The 18307-nt window shown below is 49.6% G+C and overlaps 1 protein-coding gene across 10 annotated transcripts in view; it reads right to left on the bottom strand.

Moving 5' to 3' along the window:
• FLYWCH1 (FLYWCH-type zinc finger 1) overlaps positions 1-15355 on the bottom strand; it is a 30042-nt gene extending 14687 nt beyond the window's left edge. For 4 of the 10 annotated variants that reach the window (XM_029221469.1, XM_029221461.1, XM_029221470.1 and 1 more), the window contains exons 1-6: positions 15154-15355; positions 12881-12995; positions 3548-3649; positions 2332-2766; positions 1607-2068; positions 133-576 (exon numbers count right to left, since the gene is read on the bottom strand). In XM_029221469.1, coding sequence (XP_029077302.1) covers positions 133-576; positions 1607-2068; positions 2332-2665 — 1240 coding nt within the window. In that variant the 5' untranslated portion in view covers positions 2666-2766; positions 3548-3649; positions 12881-12995; positions 15154-15355. The remainder of the gene's footprint in view (positions 1-132; positions 577-1606; positions 2069-2331; positions 2767-3547; positions 3650-12880; positions 12996-15153) is intronic. The other 6 variants (XM_029221466.1, XM_029221468.1, XM_029221471.1 and 3 more) reach the window with 4 other exon arrangements.
• Between the last annotated feature and the right edge of the window lie 2952 nt (positions 15356-18307).

Below are 18307 nucleotides of genomic sequence, written 5' to 3'. Positions count from 1 at the left end.
AAGCTGGGGTGTGAGCCGGAGCAGGGCCTGGGGCTGGGCCAGGCCTGGTGTCGCCCCCCTCCCACCTCCTGGGACCTCGAGGAGCAAGACTGGAGTGCAGGCAAAGCGCCAGGCCAGCGGGTGTGGACTCACCCAGGTCCTCGTCCTGGTCCTCCTCGCCTTGCGGCTGGGCCAGGAGGTCCTGATCTTTGGCCTTTGACCGCTTTCTGGGCCGGGGCCTGGTGAGAGTCAGGGGGCCCGGCCCCCTGCGGTAGAACAGGCTGTCCACGCCTTGGAGCAGCTTGTCCACTTGGCCCCCGGGGCCGCCCGGCCTGGCCCGCAGCAACTCCATGGCCTTCTCCTGCTGCCGCCGGGCCTCCAGACCCTCCACGTCAGGCGGGTGGCAGTGGCCACGCATGACAGTCACCCGCTGGCCCTGTGTGATGGCCCGGCTGCGGCAGCCATGCAGCGCGTGGTCCCGGCACGTCCAGTACACCTTGTCCCCCACAGCCTTCTCCCGCTTGTAGAGGAAGGACTCGTGCACCAGGAAGCTGCCCCCGTAGCAGGTTCTCAGGAACTCCAGGGGCGGGGGCCCTCCTGGAGGAGGAAGTGGGGAGGGGGCTGGGCAGGTGCAGGCTGGCAGAGCTCTGCTCCTTTAGTTTACCGTGCAGGGCAGGGCCCTGGGTGCATCCCCACTGATTGCCCACCCAGTGCCCCAAGGAGGCTGTGTGGCTCCTCTCCTGGTGGCCGGTGAGGAGGCCACGGCTCTGGGTGGTCAAGCACCACGTCCCAGGTCACACACTGGAGAGGGCCAAGCTGCCTCCGATGCCACACCCTGCCTGCTCAGTCACTCCCGGCCATACTTTTTCTTAGGGTTTGTTTGAAAATTGTATCTAATTATCAAATAACACATGCACACGCCATAAAATGAAATGGGACCAAAAGATACACAGTGAAAGACAAGTCCTTCTCACCCAGCCCCCGGCACCCAGCACAGCAGCCGCCTTAAATCCCTAAATCCTTCAATCCTTTCCAGGTCTGGAGGCACCCAGCCTATGGGACCAAGCCCACCTCCCAGTTACTGGTAATAAAAACTGCCGCAAAGAACAAAACAAAACCCAACAAACAAAGAATAAGAACCTCTGCAAAGACTCCATCTACCAGTTACTCAGTGACAACACACGCTGGACCAGGGCTGGCACTGCAGCGCCAGATCCCCTAATGGCGAGGCTATCACACATCTTAGGAGCGACCTCCTGACCTGCAGCGCTTCAACAAGGCTGCCCAGCTACATGAGGCAGAGCTGGATCTTGAACCTGGGGCACAAAGCTCAAGCCTCCCACCAGGCCGATCTTCCCAAACTTCAAAGGTTACCAGAATCACGTGGGGTCCATAAACCTCAGGTTTTTGCATCAGGAAGCTCCAGAAGGACCTAGGCCGCCTGGTTCACGAGCACTAGTTCTACCCCTTGGGCTTAATGATTACTTGGACACATTTATATTTTAAAAATCGTTTTGACTTTGAGCACATTAAGAAGCCACGTGGGACCCACATTTATCTTTGGGCAGAGGAAAGGGCTGTGGTTCCCACCTGCCTGAGAGTAGAGCCGGGTTGGGGGGGCACTCACCGGTCCCCAGCGTCGGGCGTTTCTTGGGAGGCAAGCTCAGCAGCGACAGGGCTCGGAGCCCCTCATCCTCCTCGGGAGCTGGCTTGCTCAGCACTGGCCCCGGGGCCGGCTCCGGCTCCTCGGGGCACAGCCACGGGCCCACCCCCTCCAGGGGCTCCTCCACTCGGCCGCCGGGGCCCTGGGGATCCCCCAAGCCTTCTGGCAGGGCTGGGCTGGGCAGCTTCTGTCTCTGGCGCCGGGCCTCCAGGCCCTCCTCATCGGGCGGGTGGCAGTGGCCCCGCATCACCGTGGCCCTTAGGCCACGGGTGATGGCCCGGCCCCGGCAGCCCAGCTCGGTGTGCTCGCGGCACTTCCAGTATACCTTGTCCCCCACAGCCTTCTCCTGCTTGTACAGGAAGGACTCCAGCACCAGCAGGCGGCCCCCAAATGGGGTCCTCAGGAACTCCAGGGGCTGGGGGGCTGCTGAAGGCAAGGGGAGGGCCAGGTCAGCTGACACAGAGCAAGGCTTGAGCCAGGGGCACGGATGGGAACACAGGGATTGGGGTGCCCTTGCATGACGTCCTGCGATCGTCACACCAGCCTGGGTCAAGGTCCAGGAGGCCCTGCTCAGAGCAGGGAAGAGATGGCTAAGGTCACCTCACTGGAAAGGGGAGTATGCGAAGCCCAAGTCTGAGCATGCAGGGCCACAAAAGTGGCCAGACAGGGGCAGCTGGCCCGGAACTCACCTGTGTCTGGCTTGCTGTGTTTCAGTTCCTGGGCCTGGGGGCTTGGTTGGACTGCCCCCTGCTGTTCCTCTACTGGCAGGATCTGGGGGGTCCCAGCCAGGGTGTCAGGGCCAGACATCTCCAAGGACAGGACACAGTGCACTGCTTTGGGCTGGGAGTCCACTCCATCCCCATTCTCAGTGGAGGCTGTCAGTAGGACCAGTTCGGAGAACTCCGTGGGCTTCGTGGGGGCTGCAGGGACGACATCTGTGCCCGGCTCAGGGGACTCAGGGGAGGGCTCCTGGCCGGCCTTCACGCTCTCGCCCTCCTGCTCACTGGGCTCGGGCAGGGGCATTCCGGGACCGATGGCCTGGCCCCCAGGCCACGCTCAGGCCCCAGCAGATGGATTTCTCCTCCACCTCCCTGGAAGGAACCCAGCAGTTCAAGAGCTCTGTCCTAAGGCAGGAGGCAAAATCTCATTAGTGGAGGTGCCCTTAGGCCTGGGTTCAGGAAGAATCTGGGCTGGAGGTTGGGGCAGATGGGGCTGCCTCGGTGCCCCCGGGAAAGGACCTGAATGGAGCCAGAGAACCCTGGGCTGGTGCTTCTGCTCTCTTGGTAGCCTTGGGTCCGTCACCTCCCCCAGCCAAACCTCACTTTCCCATCTACAAAATGTGCCCAAAACAGGGCTCTCAAGGGGTTACTGGGGTGACCAAGGTGCTGACAGCTGAGTTACTAGGAATCCAGGCCCACAGGTGCTGAGCACGGGGTGAAGTGCTTCCACAGGTGTTTCCATTTAACCTTCAGCCCCCCATGTTATGAAAGTTGATCTTTCTCATTGACCCAGGTTACAGATGAGGACACTGAGGCATGCAGCCATGAAGGCAGAGCTGGGAGTCCAGTCGAGGTGGGTCCAGAGCCTGCCTGTACAGCACCTGGGGTACCTCATCCAGGATAACAGGAACCGGTCTTCCTGAGCACCAGGCGTTGGGGAAAAGCACTTTGGGGACATGAGTTCAGGTCACCAACCCTCCCAGAATGCCTGGTGCCCGCACCCTAACACTGTGTCACTGGGAGCATGGGCTGGGCCCCTGCTGGCACTCTGCAGACCCCAAAGGAGGAGCCTGGCCCTGGGAGGAGGGACTCTCTGGATTCACAACTAGATCCATCCCCCATCCCAGGCAAGAGGCCCCGGGGCACCCAGTGCTAGGGGACACCAGGGCCCCACGAGGGCAGCGACCTTGTGTCTGAGCTGGTGCTGGCTCTGCCTCAGCTGAGTGGGGACAGGGCTGTGGAGGTGTCCAGAGAATCCGTGGTCACTGAGGGCTCCTTGGCTTCTGGTCTGGAGAAGCAGAAAGGATGGATGACAGGCAGGGCTGGCCTGGAGACCGGGGCCCTGGGGCATCAGTGTGGGGGCATAAGTGGCTGTTTTGTCTTCCTGGGGGACTGGGTGGTGGGTGCATGGCAGGGTCTTTCCCATCTATCAGTACTAGCCCAGAAACAGGATGTGGCCTCCCAGCACGTTTCAGCTTCCCCACCTGTGAGCTGTCATCCCCATCCCAAGCTCTACGGTTCTAATACCTGGGTCCCCCATTCCTGCTCCGCCATTTCCTGGTCTGGGGCCCACACTCAGTTCTCCAAGGCCTGTCAGCCCAAGCGCGGGGCTCCTGGGTCCCCGTGGAGACGGAGCCAAGGCCGACGGTGCAGGGGGCGCCGTGTCCCCTACAACCTCTCCCAAACCGCCTGCACGCCCAGCCCCGGGCAGCACCAAAGCCCTGTCCTGAGGGGCGAGACTCTAGGAAATCCAGATAACAGGTAACGGGACACAGGACTGGGAGTCCCCGGCCAGGTCTGTCCTCCAGCGTCATCCTCCTCCGGCCCCCGGACAAGCCAACCCCTGCTCCTCCTGTGCAGTCCTCCCCGCTCTGCCCATCCCGCCCCACAGGGCGATGTAGCGGTACTGGGGACTTGGGGGTACATGGGGACCGGCCGCAGCAAGACAGCGCCGGCGCCTCCGCGTGCAGAGCCGCTCGGGCGGGAAAGGGTTACGCGGGAAGCCACTCCCCCCGCCCCCGCTCGCTGATTGGTCTCTGCCCACGTCCCTCCGCCGGCAGCCCGCCTCCGGGGCTTGCGCGCTCCGGGTTGCCGGGCGAATGAACTTGGTCTCCACCCTGCGTCCACTCCTCAATGGGGCGAGAGGGCGCAGAGAAACTGGCCCTCCCTTCCACAGGCCTTTCAGACAACTCAGGCCCCCAAAACGTTGCGGTCACTGTCCACCCAGCATGCATGTTCCTACAGGACCATGCGGTTGGTCCCCGCCGTGCAGAGGGACAGGAGTTGAGGCTGCAGGGACCCCGACACACCAATGGCCTCAGTCTCAAGCGATCAGACGCCGAAGCCCGGCCTCCTTCAGGCCACTGGGGGTTGGCATGACAGAGAGCCCCCACATTCCCGTGAAACTGTACCCAGAGTCATGTGTACCCCGAGTCAGTGTAATTCTCTCAACTAAAATCTCTGTACCTCAAAGGATATGGAACAAGTTCCAGCGCCACAAAAGACCTTGAACTGTGGCTGACTACAGACTGTGGATAGGCTTGGCTCCTTGCCAGTGGGCTTGAATTTAGATTCGATTGAGGGTTCCCATTCTCAACCATTAAAGGGCCTTAAAGTGTAGACTGTTTAATGACCACAGATCCTCCCATAAAGTATGCAGGCCCCTTTGCCATGTGGTCTTGAATCTGGACTGGCCTCCAGCCCACATTGGTCACTTGCTGTAGCCAATAGAGAGTGGCAGAAGCTCGCTGTGGGGGTTTGGATGCCCTCACCCTCATGGACAGGGGCCCTGAGACTGCCAGAGAAGGAAGCTGTATGAAGGGCCACATGCAAAGGATGGAGGCACTGCCAGGCATGGAGGGAGGCCATTTCCAGTGTCCAGTCCAGCAGACCCTCTAGCTCTGTGTAGCCACAAGAAGGAGCCTGGGGAAACAAGCCCAGGCACCCCATGGAACCCTGATCAGTAATAAACTACTGTTATTTTAATCCAGTAAGATCAGGGCTCATTTGTTATGCAGCAGTAACTGATATTCTTGGCAAGTGACTGAACCTAGTCAGTTTTGGCTTTTTGACAGATGAATTAATACTAATGGTTGTGAAATATCCAATATCAAAGTGCTTTTGAACGCTTGAACTCTAGGGGCCATGCTACACAAATTTTAAATCCCTCAGATTATCACATTTAAAGGGCTGGTAACCCAGTGAAAGGAATAAAAATATTAAGTATAAAGGATAGCAAATGAGAATTACTTATTTAAAAAGTCTGTAACATGAAATAAGCCAGACATAAAAGGACAAATGCTGTATGATTCCACGTATATGTTGTACCTAGAGTAGTCAAATTCATAGAAACAGAAAGTCAAATGGTAGTTGCCAGGGGCTGGGGGGAGTGGAAATGGGGAGTTAGTGTTTAGTGGGGAGCATTTCAGTTTGGGAAGATGAAAAAGTTCTGGAGATGGATGGTGGTGATGGTTGCACAACAGTGCAAATGTATTTAATGCCACTGAACTGTACACTTAAAAATGATTGAAGTGGGGGTTGGGATGAATTGGGGGATTGGGATTGACATATATACACTATTGATACTATGTATAAAATAGATAACTAATGAGCACCTACTGTATAGCTCAGGGAACTCTACTCAGTGCTCTGTGGTGACCTAAATGGAAAGGAAATCCAAAGAAGAGGGGATATATGTATACGTATAGTTGATTCACTTTGCTGTACAGTAGAAACTAACACAATATTGTAAAGGAACTATACTCCAAAATTTTTTTTTAAAAATGATCAAAGTAGTACATTTTTGTAAGGTATATTTTAACAGACACGCAAAAAAACAAAAACAAAACAAAACAAAACAACCCAACTATAACAAACCATACATAGTAATGCTCCACCTACCATACTGGTGAATGAGGTTCTCCATACGATGCAGATTTCTGATTAACTAAAGTTATCCTTCCATGATTCTGAATTTTACAATTTCTCCCTCTTTCACAATTTATCCACTGAGGATGGATGCTGCCTAAGCTCTAATGACTCATCATCACTGCCTGGATAAAGACAGCATACAATATTTATCCTGATTTGGTAAATGAAGTGTCCCGTCCAGTTCCCTTGGCACTCCACCCCCCGGGGGCCCTTTCTCCATCATTCATATCCTGCTCTCTCTGGTCTCCAAACCTCTCTGCCTCCTCTGGGTCTTTGCATTTAGAGTTCTCAGGTCCTAATCTTCTTAGGTCTCTTATATCCTAAAACAAAACCTCACAAGACTCTCTCCTTCCCTCAACAGTTAGACTTTGCAGGAACAGTCCATACCCCTTCCTTCTCACCCAGGCCGCCTGGCAGCTGCCCCCCAACTCTGCAGACACCACTCTCCTGTTGGGCCACTGTGCAGGATCAGCACCTGCTGGGTCAATCCATAATCCGTGTTTCCCTCTGAAATACCTGCTCTGGCCTGTATGTGGTCTATCCATGCAGTGGAATTTATTCAGCCATAAAAATGAATGAAGTTCTGATACATGTTACCATGTGGATGAACCTTGAAGACAGTATGGCTCGGTGAAAGGTGCCAGACACTAAAGTCAGCATGTGGTATAATTCCATTTAAGTGAGATGTCCAGTAGAGGCAAATCCATAGGGACAGAAAGTAGATTAGTGGTTGTCAGGGGCTGGAGGGGAGGGAGGAGGAGATTAGGGAGTGATACTAAGGCGTGTGGTGTTTCTTCTTGGGGTAATGAAAATGTTATAAAATTGGCTGTGAATACAATAAAACATTGAATTATACAATTTAGTTGGGGGAATTGTATGCTATGTGAATCATATCTTAATAAGGTTGTTTAAAAAAAACCTTGTAAGGGCTTCCCTGGTGGCGCAGTGGTTGAGTCTGCCTGCCGATGCAGGGGACACGGGTTCGGGCCCTGGTCCAGGAAGATCCCACATGCCGCGGAGCGGCTGGGCCCGTGAGCCATGGCCGCTGGGCCTGCGCGTCCGGAGCCTGTGCTCCGCAACAGGAGAGGCCACAGCAGTGAGAGGCCCGCGTACCGCAAAAAAACCCAAAAAAAACCTTATAGGGAATCCCCCGGTGGTCCAGTGGTTAAAAGACTTGGTGCTTTCACTGCCAGGGTCCAGGCTCAATCCCTGATCAGGGAACTAAGATCTCAAACAAACAAAAAATCCTCATAGGTATGACTCATGTCCCCAGGGTCACTTGGATAAAAAACAGTTTTCTCCATCAGAAACAGGCTTCTCACTCCTGGGCCTGGTTTCCTCACCAAAGGAGAGGGGTGGCATGGACTATATACTGAGATATTTTGTAAGTTGCTAAGATCATATTGTAAAAACTACATAGAAAACATTTTAAAATGTTGAGAACTGACACTCATAAATCACCCAGGAGCCTGCCACTCAAATGCACAGCTGTTTCCATTCTTGTATTAGTGCCTTTAATATACACTTAATTTTCTGTTGCACACACATGTGTTCAACATGTTTGCTATTTTATTCCTCTTTAGAGTGGGAAGCCCGCACCTGCAGACCAGATGGAGCCCTTGTGAAGGACCAAAGCATTACCTAACGCAGGCCCCTAACATGAACACAAATCTAAATCCTCAGTAATACCAAAAGATGACCACAAGATGGCAATCTTGCTCCTTGAAATGCACGTAAAGCATCCTTGGTAGAATTAGACGTATCACAACGTTTAAAAACTAGAATTCGGGAGTTTTTCCATATCAGACAAATAATTCAGGAAGACTTCTGAAAACGTTTGTATTTACAAAATATATTACGTAGAAAGCAAAATCCAGTTAACATATCGGCAAAGAGTATGTTTTCTAAGCTAAGGTTTAAAAAAAAAAACCACCAAAATATTCCTTAGACCATGACACTGCCTCTAGACCTCAATCCACTTCATTTCTTCTGTCTCAAGTCTCAAGTCTGGTCACATTTGTTGTTTACTGACTAACTTTATTGTATGTATTTGTGACTTTAAAAAAACCTTAAATAACTGGGAGGAAATATCTCAAAATGTTAAAACTAGTAAGGAAAGCAATTAATTTTTTCCCTTAAATTTCTTTTGTTTTCTCAAAATTGTTTACAAGGTGCATGAACAGTTTACAGTGGGAAAATAGTAAACACTTTAAAGATAAGCTGCATCTCCTTGCTTGGTAATTTTTTTCTTTAACTCCATAACTCTCAGGAAGAGTAGGGATTCCAGTCCTATGCAAAATGTGTCATACAGGAAAATAAAGAGTAATATAGACAGGGGACTTCCCTGATGGTCCAGTGGTTAAGACTCCACACTTCCGATGCAGGGGGCCATCCATGGGTTTGATCCCTGGTTAGGGAACTCAGATCCCACATGCTGCACAGTGCAGCCAAAAAATAAAATAAAATCAAATCCAGGGCTTCCCTGGTGGCACAGTGGTTGGGGGTCCGCCTGCCGATGCAGGGGACACGGGTTCACGCCCCGGTCCGGGAAGATCCCACGTTCTGCGGAGCAGCTGGGCCCGTGAGCCATGGCCGCTGAGCCTGCGCGTCCGGAGCCTGTGCTCCGCAACGGGAGAGGCCACAGCAGTGAGAGGCCCGTGTACTACCAAAAAAAATTAAAATAAAATAAAATCCAAAGAAATTTTTAAAAAAAGAGTGATATAGATAATGGGACAGAAAAACAAGTGAAAATCAAGTACCTTGCAGTCTGTGTTGTGGGCCTTGCATGGCCTCAAAGACCTTTCCCCCAAGATATTTATTAACCACAAAGGGAAAGATAATGACTTGACAGGGGAGAAATCTCGCATACACAGCCTTAAGTGCTCAAGGTCAACTTCACCAGTAATAAAACACATCAACACCATGACCTCCTTGATAAGATGCACCAAGGAGGACACAGCAACACCTCTGTGATATTCCTGCCCAGAACGCACACCCCCATGTGGCACCACATGGAGGGACATTCTACAAAACAACTGACCAGGACACTTTGAAAGTGTCAAGGTCATCTTGGACAAGGAAAGGCTGAGGGCCTGTCACAGACTGGAGGAGATTAAGGAGACACAAGGACAAAATGCAACATGGGATTTCGGAAAAGAAAAAGGACATTAGGGGAAAAGCTGGTGAAATTTGCATACGGTCAATAGTTTAGGTTAATGGTTTTGTACCAACGTGGATTTCCCAGATTTGCTCACTGCACAATGTTAGGTAAGATGCTGACATTCAGGGAGACTGGGTGATGAGTATAGGAAAATTCTTTGTACTTTTTTTTGCAATTTTTAAAAAAGTCTAAAATTAACTCAAAATAAAAGGATTTTGAAAACCCAAGTTTCAAACTTACAGACACAATGAAAGTTGACAGAGAAAATAAATGACCCATAGGCCTCCTGGGTGGAAGGGTCGGGGAGGAGAGGAGGGGACACAAAAGGGATACTCTCTCACCCAGAGCCATGTGGTTGGTCCTCAAGCTGGCACCTGAGCCAGGAACAAAAATCCTATAACATCACGTGTACCTCAAGTATGGGGACCCAACAATCTCCCTTCACCATCATCCCCGCTCTGCTTCTGGGGAAACTGAGGCTCGGGCCTGAAGCGAGTGGCCCAGGACCACACGGGTAGTGAGAGTCAGGCCTTCAGAGCTGCATTGATCAGCCCTACAAACCAGCTATGTTATGGCTTAGCACTGTGGCTTCCAGCTGATCTGGCCAACCGGAGGCACCATGGGAGACTGGAGGGTGTCCCCGAAGCGACCTGCCTGGGGTGGCTGCTCCAGCTCTGCTGGGTCCCGCCTGCCACCCTGGCTGCTCTGCCGGGCCTCGCTGTGGGGGTGGCATCCCACCACTGCTAATCCCTGGGTCGCTCACCATTTCCCATGTGGCTTCTCAGCTCTTCCACCACCAGGGAGAGCAATGAAATTCCCAGTGAAACCTTACAGTAGTTTCTGTTTTCTCAGATGGTTTCTGATCACACATGCTTCAAGAGTCCAAAGGACTGTGATCACACATTTCATGTTCACCAAATACCAATGAGGTGCCTGGCACTAGGCGAGGGCTTTGCATGCTTTATTCCATTTTATCTCCCAAATACCCTCATCCATTAGGCCTGCTGTTGTTTCATTCACAGAGGAGGAAACTAAGGCTCACTCTTAGATTCCTGTGACCTAGAGCCAGGCCACTAAAGGACAGAGTCAGCATTCAAAACTCCTGTGTCTGTTTTCAGGGCCTAAACTCTTAATATAAGTTAAAATGGTTCTTTTTAATTTGAGGATTCCAACCCATAGGAATCAACGCAGTAGGTTAAGACTGGTGGTTCTCAGTCACGGTGATCTGCCCACCAGGTGACATCTGGCCAGGTCAGGAGACATTTTTGGTTGTCATAACTAGGGGGTGGGGCAGGCTACTGGCATCTGGTAGGTGGGAGCCAAGGATGCTGCTCAACATCCCACAGTGCCCAGGGCAGCCCCCCACCCCCACTCTCCCCAGGAAGGATTTGGTCTAAAATAGCATCAGGGTCAAGGTTGAGAAACCTGCTTAAAAGCAGCGCTTGAAAAATAAAACAGAACAGAAAGAGTGCACCCATATACTGGGGTTAAGTACAGTTTTCATGAAGCCTTTATTTCAATTATTTGTATACGTAATTCTGGTCTCCATAAGAATTACTCGGGGCACTTGGTAAAAATGTAGATGCTTAGAGCACAGGATTCCTGGAGCCCCTCCCTGTTACCTCCCCACCAACCAACCAGAAGAAAATCACACACCCTGCAGCCTCACCCTAAATTTTGCCTATAAAAACTTTTCCCTGAAAATCATCGGAAGTTTGGGGGTTTTGAGCACAAGCCACCCATTCTCCTTGCTTGGCCCTGCAATAACCCTTTCTCTGATATTAAAAAAAAAAAATCAGATGCCTGGATTTCCCATCCAAAATTCTGATGGTGAGTCTGGAGCAAAATTCAAGAATCTGGATTTTTAATAAGTACCCTCTGAGACCCTGGTTCTGGTGGATCATGGACTTGGCTTTGAGAAACACTGGAATAGATGCCCTTGAGGTTAGGTGGCCAGAGGCTAAGTGACCAACTTAATAAGGATTTGAGGTTTTCTTAATGCAGGGCAACACATGAAGTGTTTCACATACATTACCTTGTTTAATCTGTCACATTGTACAGGTTCCCTCATTAATGCATTAAACAGAATCACTAACATTTGTTTATTTTATATCGGTGGGAGAGTCATGATTGCATCTTTTTAAATGATCCTTTAATAACAATTTAGCAAGTTTCAGACACCTTAGGATATTTTGGGGACCTCAAGAAGAGTGGAATTTGTCCAAATTTTTAGTACAGGTGCAATCTGGGGGAGAAAGCTCGTTGGGCACGGCTTTAGTACCTTGGGATAACAAATACCAGACTTTTAGAAATCCAATCTGAGGTTCCTCACAGAGACTTCCAGCAAAACAAACTCAAGATGGCCTACGAGGTGAATTAGCATGCCTGCCGCACCTATGTAAATAATCAGGCCCAATCTTACTGGACCAGCCTTATTTCATGCAAAAAATATCTTTCATTGAGATTATGAGGCCATAGGGAAAATTTGTGCTTCAATGGAGAACTGGGTTTTGTCTAGAACACAGCCTTTCAGGTTATACGATTCTAGCCTGTTGTTGCCTTTGAGCTACTTCTGCAGCTCTGCACAGATAACGGAACAAGGTAAAATAATTCTATTCTGTAGACACGTTCTCTCTTTCTTGCCATGTAAATAAATACAGATAAGTAAGTAACTTCTCTGGTTTTGCCTCCATTTGCACATTCATGTCAATATTCCTAATCTACAGTCTTCCAGAATCTTTTTTGGAGTCTCCTGCAAACTGATTGTAAGATCTTACTGCTTCCTTGATTGATGAGTTAAGTAAAAGCTTACACACGTGTTCATTTAGTATCTGTATGAAAGAGTTTTATTTTCTTTGTTTTGGTCTAAGCCTCTGCTTTTCAAATCTCCCTGGTCATTGCTCTTATAATCTTTGGGTTCCAGGCAGCAATTTCAAAAATTACATAGGAAATAACCAATCTGCATTGTGTGTAACAGAAGTGAGCATTATTTTATGAAACTTCTATTTGCAATAAATTTATATATTTGTTCTAGGTGGATTTAAATGTATTTTTAAATTTTTGGATGATCATTGTTTTGAGGTAAATACTTGGGCCCTAATATGTTTTTTCATAACATTCCATTTTTACTCAGTAAAGATTTATTGAGTTGGCTAGAATATTTTTAAGTCAGGCAGATGTAAATGGAAAGTAGGAGAGCCTCACAGTTTACAGTTGGTCACTCTCTTATGCTGTTTCCCCTCCCCCAAAATTGAGGTACAGAGCAATCTGAGTGCAATACTCAGACTGCCTGCTCAAATAAACCCAACACCCAAGACACACACAATATTACAAACTGTTAGGTGCCTCTCAGACACCAGTGGGTCCAAGCCCTAAGATCCTGAAAGGCAGAGCCTCGCTCAGCAGCTGATGGCAGATCAACAGAATTACCTTCATACACAAGAGTGAGAACCACCATCACTGTCCGCCAACACCCGTCGTTAGCGCTGACTTGCTGGGTGGGAGACCTGGGGCAAATCCCATCACTTCTCTGGGCTGATTTCATCTGTGAAACAGGAAAAGTGGCAAATGAGATACTGTATGTGAAATTCTTCCATAAACTGTGAATCATCATGTAAGAACAAGGAGTACTTTGTCCAGGCCCAGCAGAGGTTCTGAATAGTGGAAGGGGGAGGAGCGAATATCCTGATGTTTGAAAAAGCTCCTGGATGATTCCAAAAGCTGCCCCGCCCCCCACCCCCAGCAAGCTATGAAAATTAGAGGTGCACACTGATTGGCTCAGGGACCCTCCTACCATTATGTGCAAAGTCTCTGAGTGTGCATACAGGCATTAGTCCTGGGAGAGGTGAAGGTGGCAGTGATCTCCCTAAATATTAAGAATTCTATTCCAGGGACTTTCCTGGTGGCGCAGTGGTTAGGAATCTGCCTGCCAATGCAGGGGACAGGGTTTGAGCCCTGGTCCAGGAAGATCCCACATGCCACGGAGCAACTCAGCCCGTGCGCCACAACTACTGAGCCTGCGCTCTAGAGCCCGCAAGCCACAACTACTGAACCCGCGTGCCTAGAGCTGGTGCTCCAAAACAAGAGAAGCCACTGCAATGAGAAGCCCGCGCACCGCAACAAAGAGTAGCCCCCGCTCACCACAACTAGAGAAAGCCCGCCCGCAGCAATGAAGACCCAAGGCAGCCAAAAATAAATAAATAAAATAAAATAAAAATTATATTCCAAAGCAGGGCTTCTCAACCTTGGCACCACTGACATTTTGCACCAGATAATTCTTTGTTGTGGGGGGTTGTCCTGTGAAATGAAGGATGTTTAGCAGCATCCCTGGCCTCTGCCTGTGAGATGCCAGTAGCAGCCACCAAATCCTGACAACCAACATTGCTGCATGTCCCTGGAGAACCACTGCTCCAAAGCAACTAGAGGCAGAGGACACAGAAAGGGAGATTCCAGCTAATAGTACTCCCAGCCCCAGATCCCCCAACGCCCCTAGAGCACAATCGTGGCTATTTCCATGCCTCCCATATCAGGCCTAATTCGTCCTCACATCTCTGGGCACCTGGTCACACCATCTTCCACGCCTTCCCACCCCACATTACCTCAAGGCTTTGATACCCACCACCTCCTAAATGGCTTTTCTGCCCGGCATCCAGCTGTTCCGATTCTCCCTACGCAGTGCTGAGTTCCTAAAGCTGAAACATTTCCCTCTCCAATAAAAGTAGCGTCCGTCTCCATTATAAACGCTCTATAATCTAGCCTCCACATACGAACTCTTCCCCAAGTCCAACTAGGAGCTTTTGGGAAGAGGAACAAGGTAAACCTGCCTGAATCGCACCAAGTCCTGGAGATGATTTTGGCCCCGAAAAGCATTAATGTCAAAATAATAAAAATATACCCTTTCTTTGGAATTTAAGTTTACACGTGATTATCTGTTATTGGACCTCTGCATCCTCCAAAGGTAAGGGGTAACGGAAGTAAAAGACTGGTCGTTAAAGCAAGGGCTTCAAACTGTGCAGATTCATTAGGTCCTGAAATCAGTTTAATGGGTTAGCAACAGACTTTTGGAATGGAAAGAACAGAACAGAATAGAATAGAATAGGACAGGACAGGACAGGATAGGATAGGTTGGAATTAGAACCCACGTAGAGTAGATCTGGCTGCGTCATGTGAGGTTGGGGTAAAAATCTCCCTTTAAACTTATCGCTCAGTAATCTGCATCTACAGGCGTGTAAAATATATTTCTCACTGTAGGTTGAGTCAAAAAAGTTTGAAAGCCCCAACAGGTAATCTAGGTATGCAGGAGTGGAAGCAGGTGTAACAACAGCAAAAAGTGCAAGGTCACTGGGACCTCCAGAGGCACAAAGACTGGATGGGGCTGGGGTGAATGCCAGGGCGGGGGCAGTACTGGGTGGGGCGGACACGGTAAAGGAAAGGCAAACCCATGTGGGGCTCCCTGACTTGGGGTGTGAGGGCTCAGTCCCGGGGTCGGGTGGGTGGAGGGGGGTGAGGAGGAGCGAGGAGAAAGGAGGCTGCGAATTGCAGGTGAAGGACAAGGAGGCGGCCTGAGCGCCGAGACGCAGAGTCCGGGGACACCCCCCTCCGCAGCATCAGCAGTCCTGGGGACCCCCGGGAGAGCCCGGCTGGGGGCGCGGCCACGCCGAGTGACCCGAGACCCTCCCTGACCCGCTGGGGCCCGTCCTCACCGGGCACCGGCCGGGCGGCGACGGCAGCGGGGCCCTCCCTCTCCGGAGACCGAGCCGCGGCGGGTCCTCTGGCCTCGGGCCGCCGCAGCCACAGGCGCCGACCTCGCGGCCCAGGCCCCTCCAGCCACCGCAACCCGGGTGCCCACTCCCCGCCCCCACCTGCCCTCTCGGGAGCGAGCTCCGTGCCGCGCGCGCCGCCCCGCTGGCCGTAGGGAGCGCGCACCGCCCCGCGGGGTAGCCAGCCTCTAGGAGCGCACTAGAGAGTTCCTAGCAAGCATGCGCAGCGGGTCCTCGGGGAGCCCATTCTTTGGGCAAACACCACTTCTCCGGGTCTTCCGTGCGCGGTGCCTAGCTGGCGGCCGGACCAATCGGCGCTGGGAGGCGGGGCCAGGGCTGGCGAAAGAGGCGGGGCAAGCCCAGGATTGGGCTGCGGCAGCCGGGGACCGAGCTTTGATCTGACCTGAGGCTTGGACGGCGGGGGCGGGGGCGGGGGCGGGGGCGGGGGGGTGGCCTCCGGGGCGGTGGACCCTCAGAGAAGAAGAGATTTGGGGGGCTTGAGAACCCCAAACCTGATCCAGGATTTGAGTCTGAGCTCACTGATCGGAAGCGGTCTTTTTTTTTTTTTTTTACGGTACGCGGGCCTCTCACTGTTGTGGCCTCTCCCGTTGCGGAGCATAGGCTCCGGACGTACAGGCTCAGCAGCCATGGCTCACGAGCCTAGCCGCTCCGCGGCATGTGGGATCTTTCCGGACCGGGGCACGAACCCGTGTCCCCTGCATCGGCAGGCGGACCCTCAACCACTGCGCCACCAGGGAAACCCGGAAGCGGTCATTTAAAATTTTTTTTTAATTTTATTTATTTTTTATACAGCAGGTTCTTATTAGTTATCTGTTTTATACATATTAGTGTATATATGTCAATCCCAATCTCCCAATTCATCTCACCACCACCACTCCACCACCCCTCTGCCACTTCCTCCCCTTGGTGTCCATACGTTTGTTCTCGACATCTATGTCTCTATTTCTGCCGGGCAAACCGTTTCATCTGTGCCATTTTTCTAGGTTCCACGTATATGCGTTAATATACGATATTTGTTTTTCTCTTTCTGACTTACTACGGAAGCGGTCATTTAAATGCATCATTAGGCCCGTCACTTTCGTTAGCCAGCAGAAGGAAATTTCCTATGGACTTCACAGAAACTTTAAAATGACCTACCCCAAAGCTGGGTCAATTTGATTCAAACTAAATAATGATAATAACAGATTATAACTGAGTAAAATAAGAAGCCATGATCGATAGTGATGTAAGTAAGTAAATGGGGAGATGGGAAAGCTCTTACAGTAGAATGCCAACTAATAGATGCAGAAGGAAGGATGCGGAAAATCACCCTTTGGCGACCATCGTAAGTAATAATTGATTCGGGCAAAAATTATCAATGGCCGCTAAGACCGGAGGGTGGAAGTTTAACAAGGAACTAGTATTTACATATTCCCAAAGTACATATTTCCCCACAATACATTTATTAATTACAAGAGGAAAAATATGAATTTTACAGTAGGCAAATGGTCCTCAAAGTGTAGTCTGGGGTTCCTGGAAGTCCCTGTGGGATATTCCAAAGGTTACATGACGTGTAACAGGTTGAATGCCAAAGCACAGATGAGAACCTGTAGTCCTCCATTAAGCCTACATTAAAGAGATTTGCAAAAAAAAAAAAAAAAAAGAACAACGCCATTCTTATAAAATTTCTTTGATTTGGAAAATATAGTGATTTTCATAAAAATATGTTATGCTAACACATAAAGGGTTTATTATTGTATCTTTTGGTAACAGATTTATTGGATATAACTCACATACCATACAGTTCACCCATTTAAAGTGTACCAATTGAATGGTTTTTAATAGATTCACAGAGATGCGGACATCACCACACTCAGTTTTAGAACAATTTCATCACTCCAAAAGAAACCTTTAGCGATCACCCCCAAGTCCCCCATCCTCCCACACTAAGCAACTATTAATCTTTCTGTCTCTATAGATTTGCATATTCTGGACATTTTATTTAAATGGAATCATACAATCATATATCTTTTGTGTGTGGCTTCTTTCACTTAGCCTAGTGTTTTCAGAGTCCATCCATGTTGTAGCATGCCAGTAGTATTTCATTCTTTTTATCGTCAAATAGTATTGCACTGTATGGATATACCCCAATTTGTTTATCCATTCATCTGTTGACTGACGTTTGCATTGTTTCCACTTTTTGGCTACTATGACTAATGCTTCTGTGAACATTATGTGCAAATTTGTGTGGACAGATGTTTTCAATTCTTTTGGGTATACACCTGGAATTGGATTTGCTGGGTGGATGTTTAACCGTTTGAGGAATTGCTAGATTGTCTTCCACAGGGTCTACTCCATTTTACATTCCCACCAGCAGTGTGTGAGGGTTCCAATTTCTCCACATCCCTGTCAACAGTTGTTATTATCTGTCTTTCTGATTACAACCATGCTAATGGATATGAAGTGGCTTTTCATTGTGGTTTTGATTTGCATTTCCCTGATAGCTAATGATGTTGATCCTCTTCTCAAGTGCTTATTTGACATTTGCCTATCTTCTTTGGAGAAATGTCTATTCAGATCCTTTGCCCATTTTAAAATTGAGTTGTCATTTTATTATTAAGCCTAAAAATTCTTTATATTTATATTCTAGATACACTTCCGTTGTCAGATATATGATTTACAAAATCTTTCTCCCATTCTGTGGGTTATCTTTTCACTTTATTGTTCCCAGTTAAGATGGTGTCCTTTGAAGCACAAAAGTTCTTAATTTTGATGATGTCCAATTTATCTGTTTTTTCTTTTGTTGCTTGTGCTTTTGATGCCACATCTAAGAAACCACTGCCTAATCCAAGTTCACAAAGATTTACCTGTATGTATTCTAAAAAGTTTTATAGTTTAGTTCTTACATTTTGGACTTAGACCCATTTTGAGTTGTTTGTTTGTTTGTTTGTTTTTATGGGCAAAGTAGGGCTCTGATTTCATTCTTTTGCATATGGATATCTGAGTTGTGCCATTTGTTGAAAAGACTGTTAATTCCTCTCTGTGATTATTTTGGCTCCCCTGTTGAAAAACAGTTAACCACAAATGTGAGGGTTTA

This window comes from Monodon monoceros, unplaced genomic scaffold, assembly GCF_005190385.1.
Source record: "Monodon monoceros isolate NGI ecotype Baffin Bay Population unplaced genomic scaffold, NGI_Narwhal_1 Super_Scaffold_13, whole genome shotgun sequence".
Lineage (NCBI taxonomy): Eukaryota > Metazoa > Chordata > Mammalia > Artiodactyla > Monodontidae > Monodon > Monodon monoceros.
Note: the sequence above shows the minus strand (reverse complement) of the source record. Positions and strands in the feature narration are given on the sequence as shown.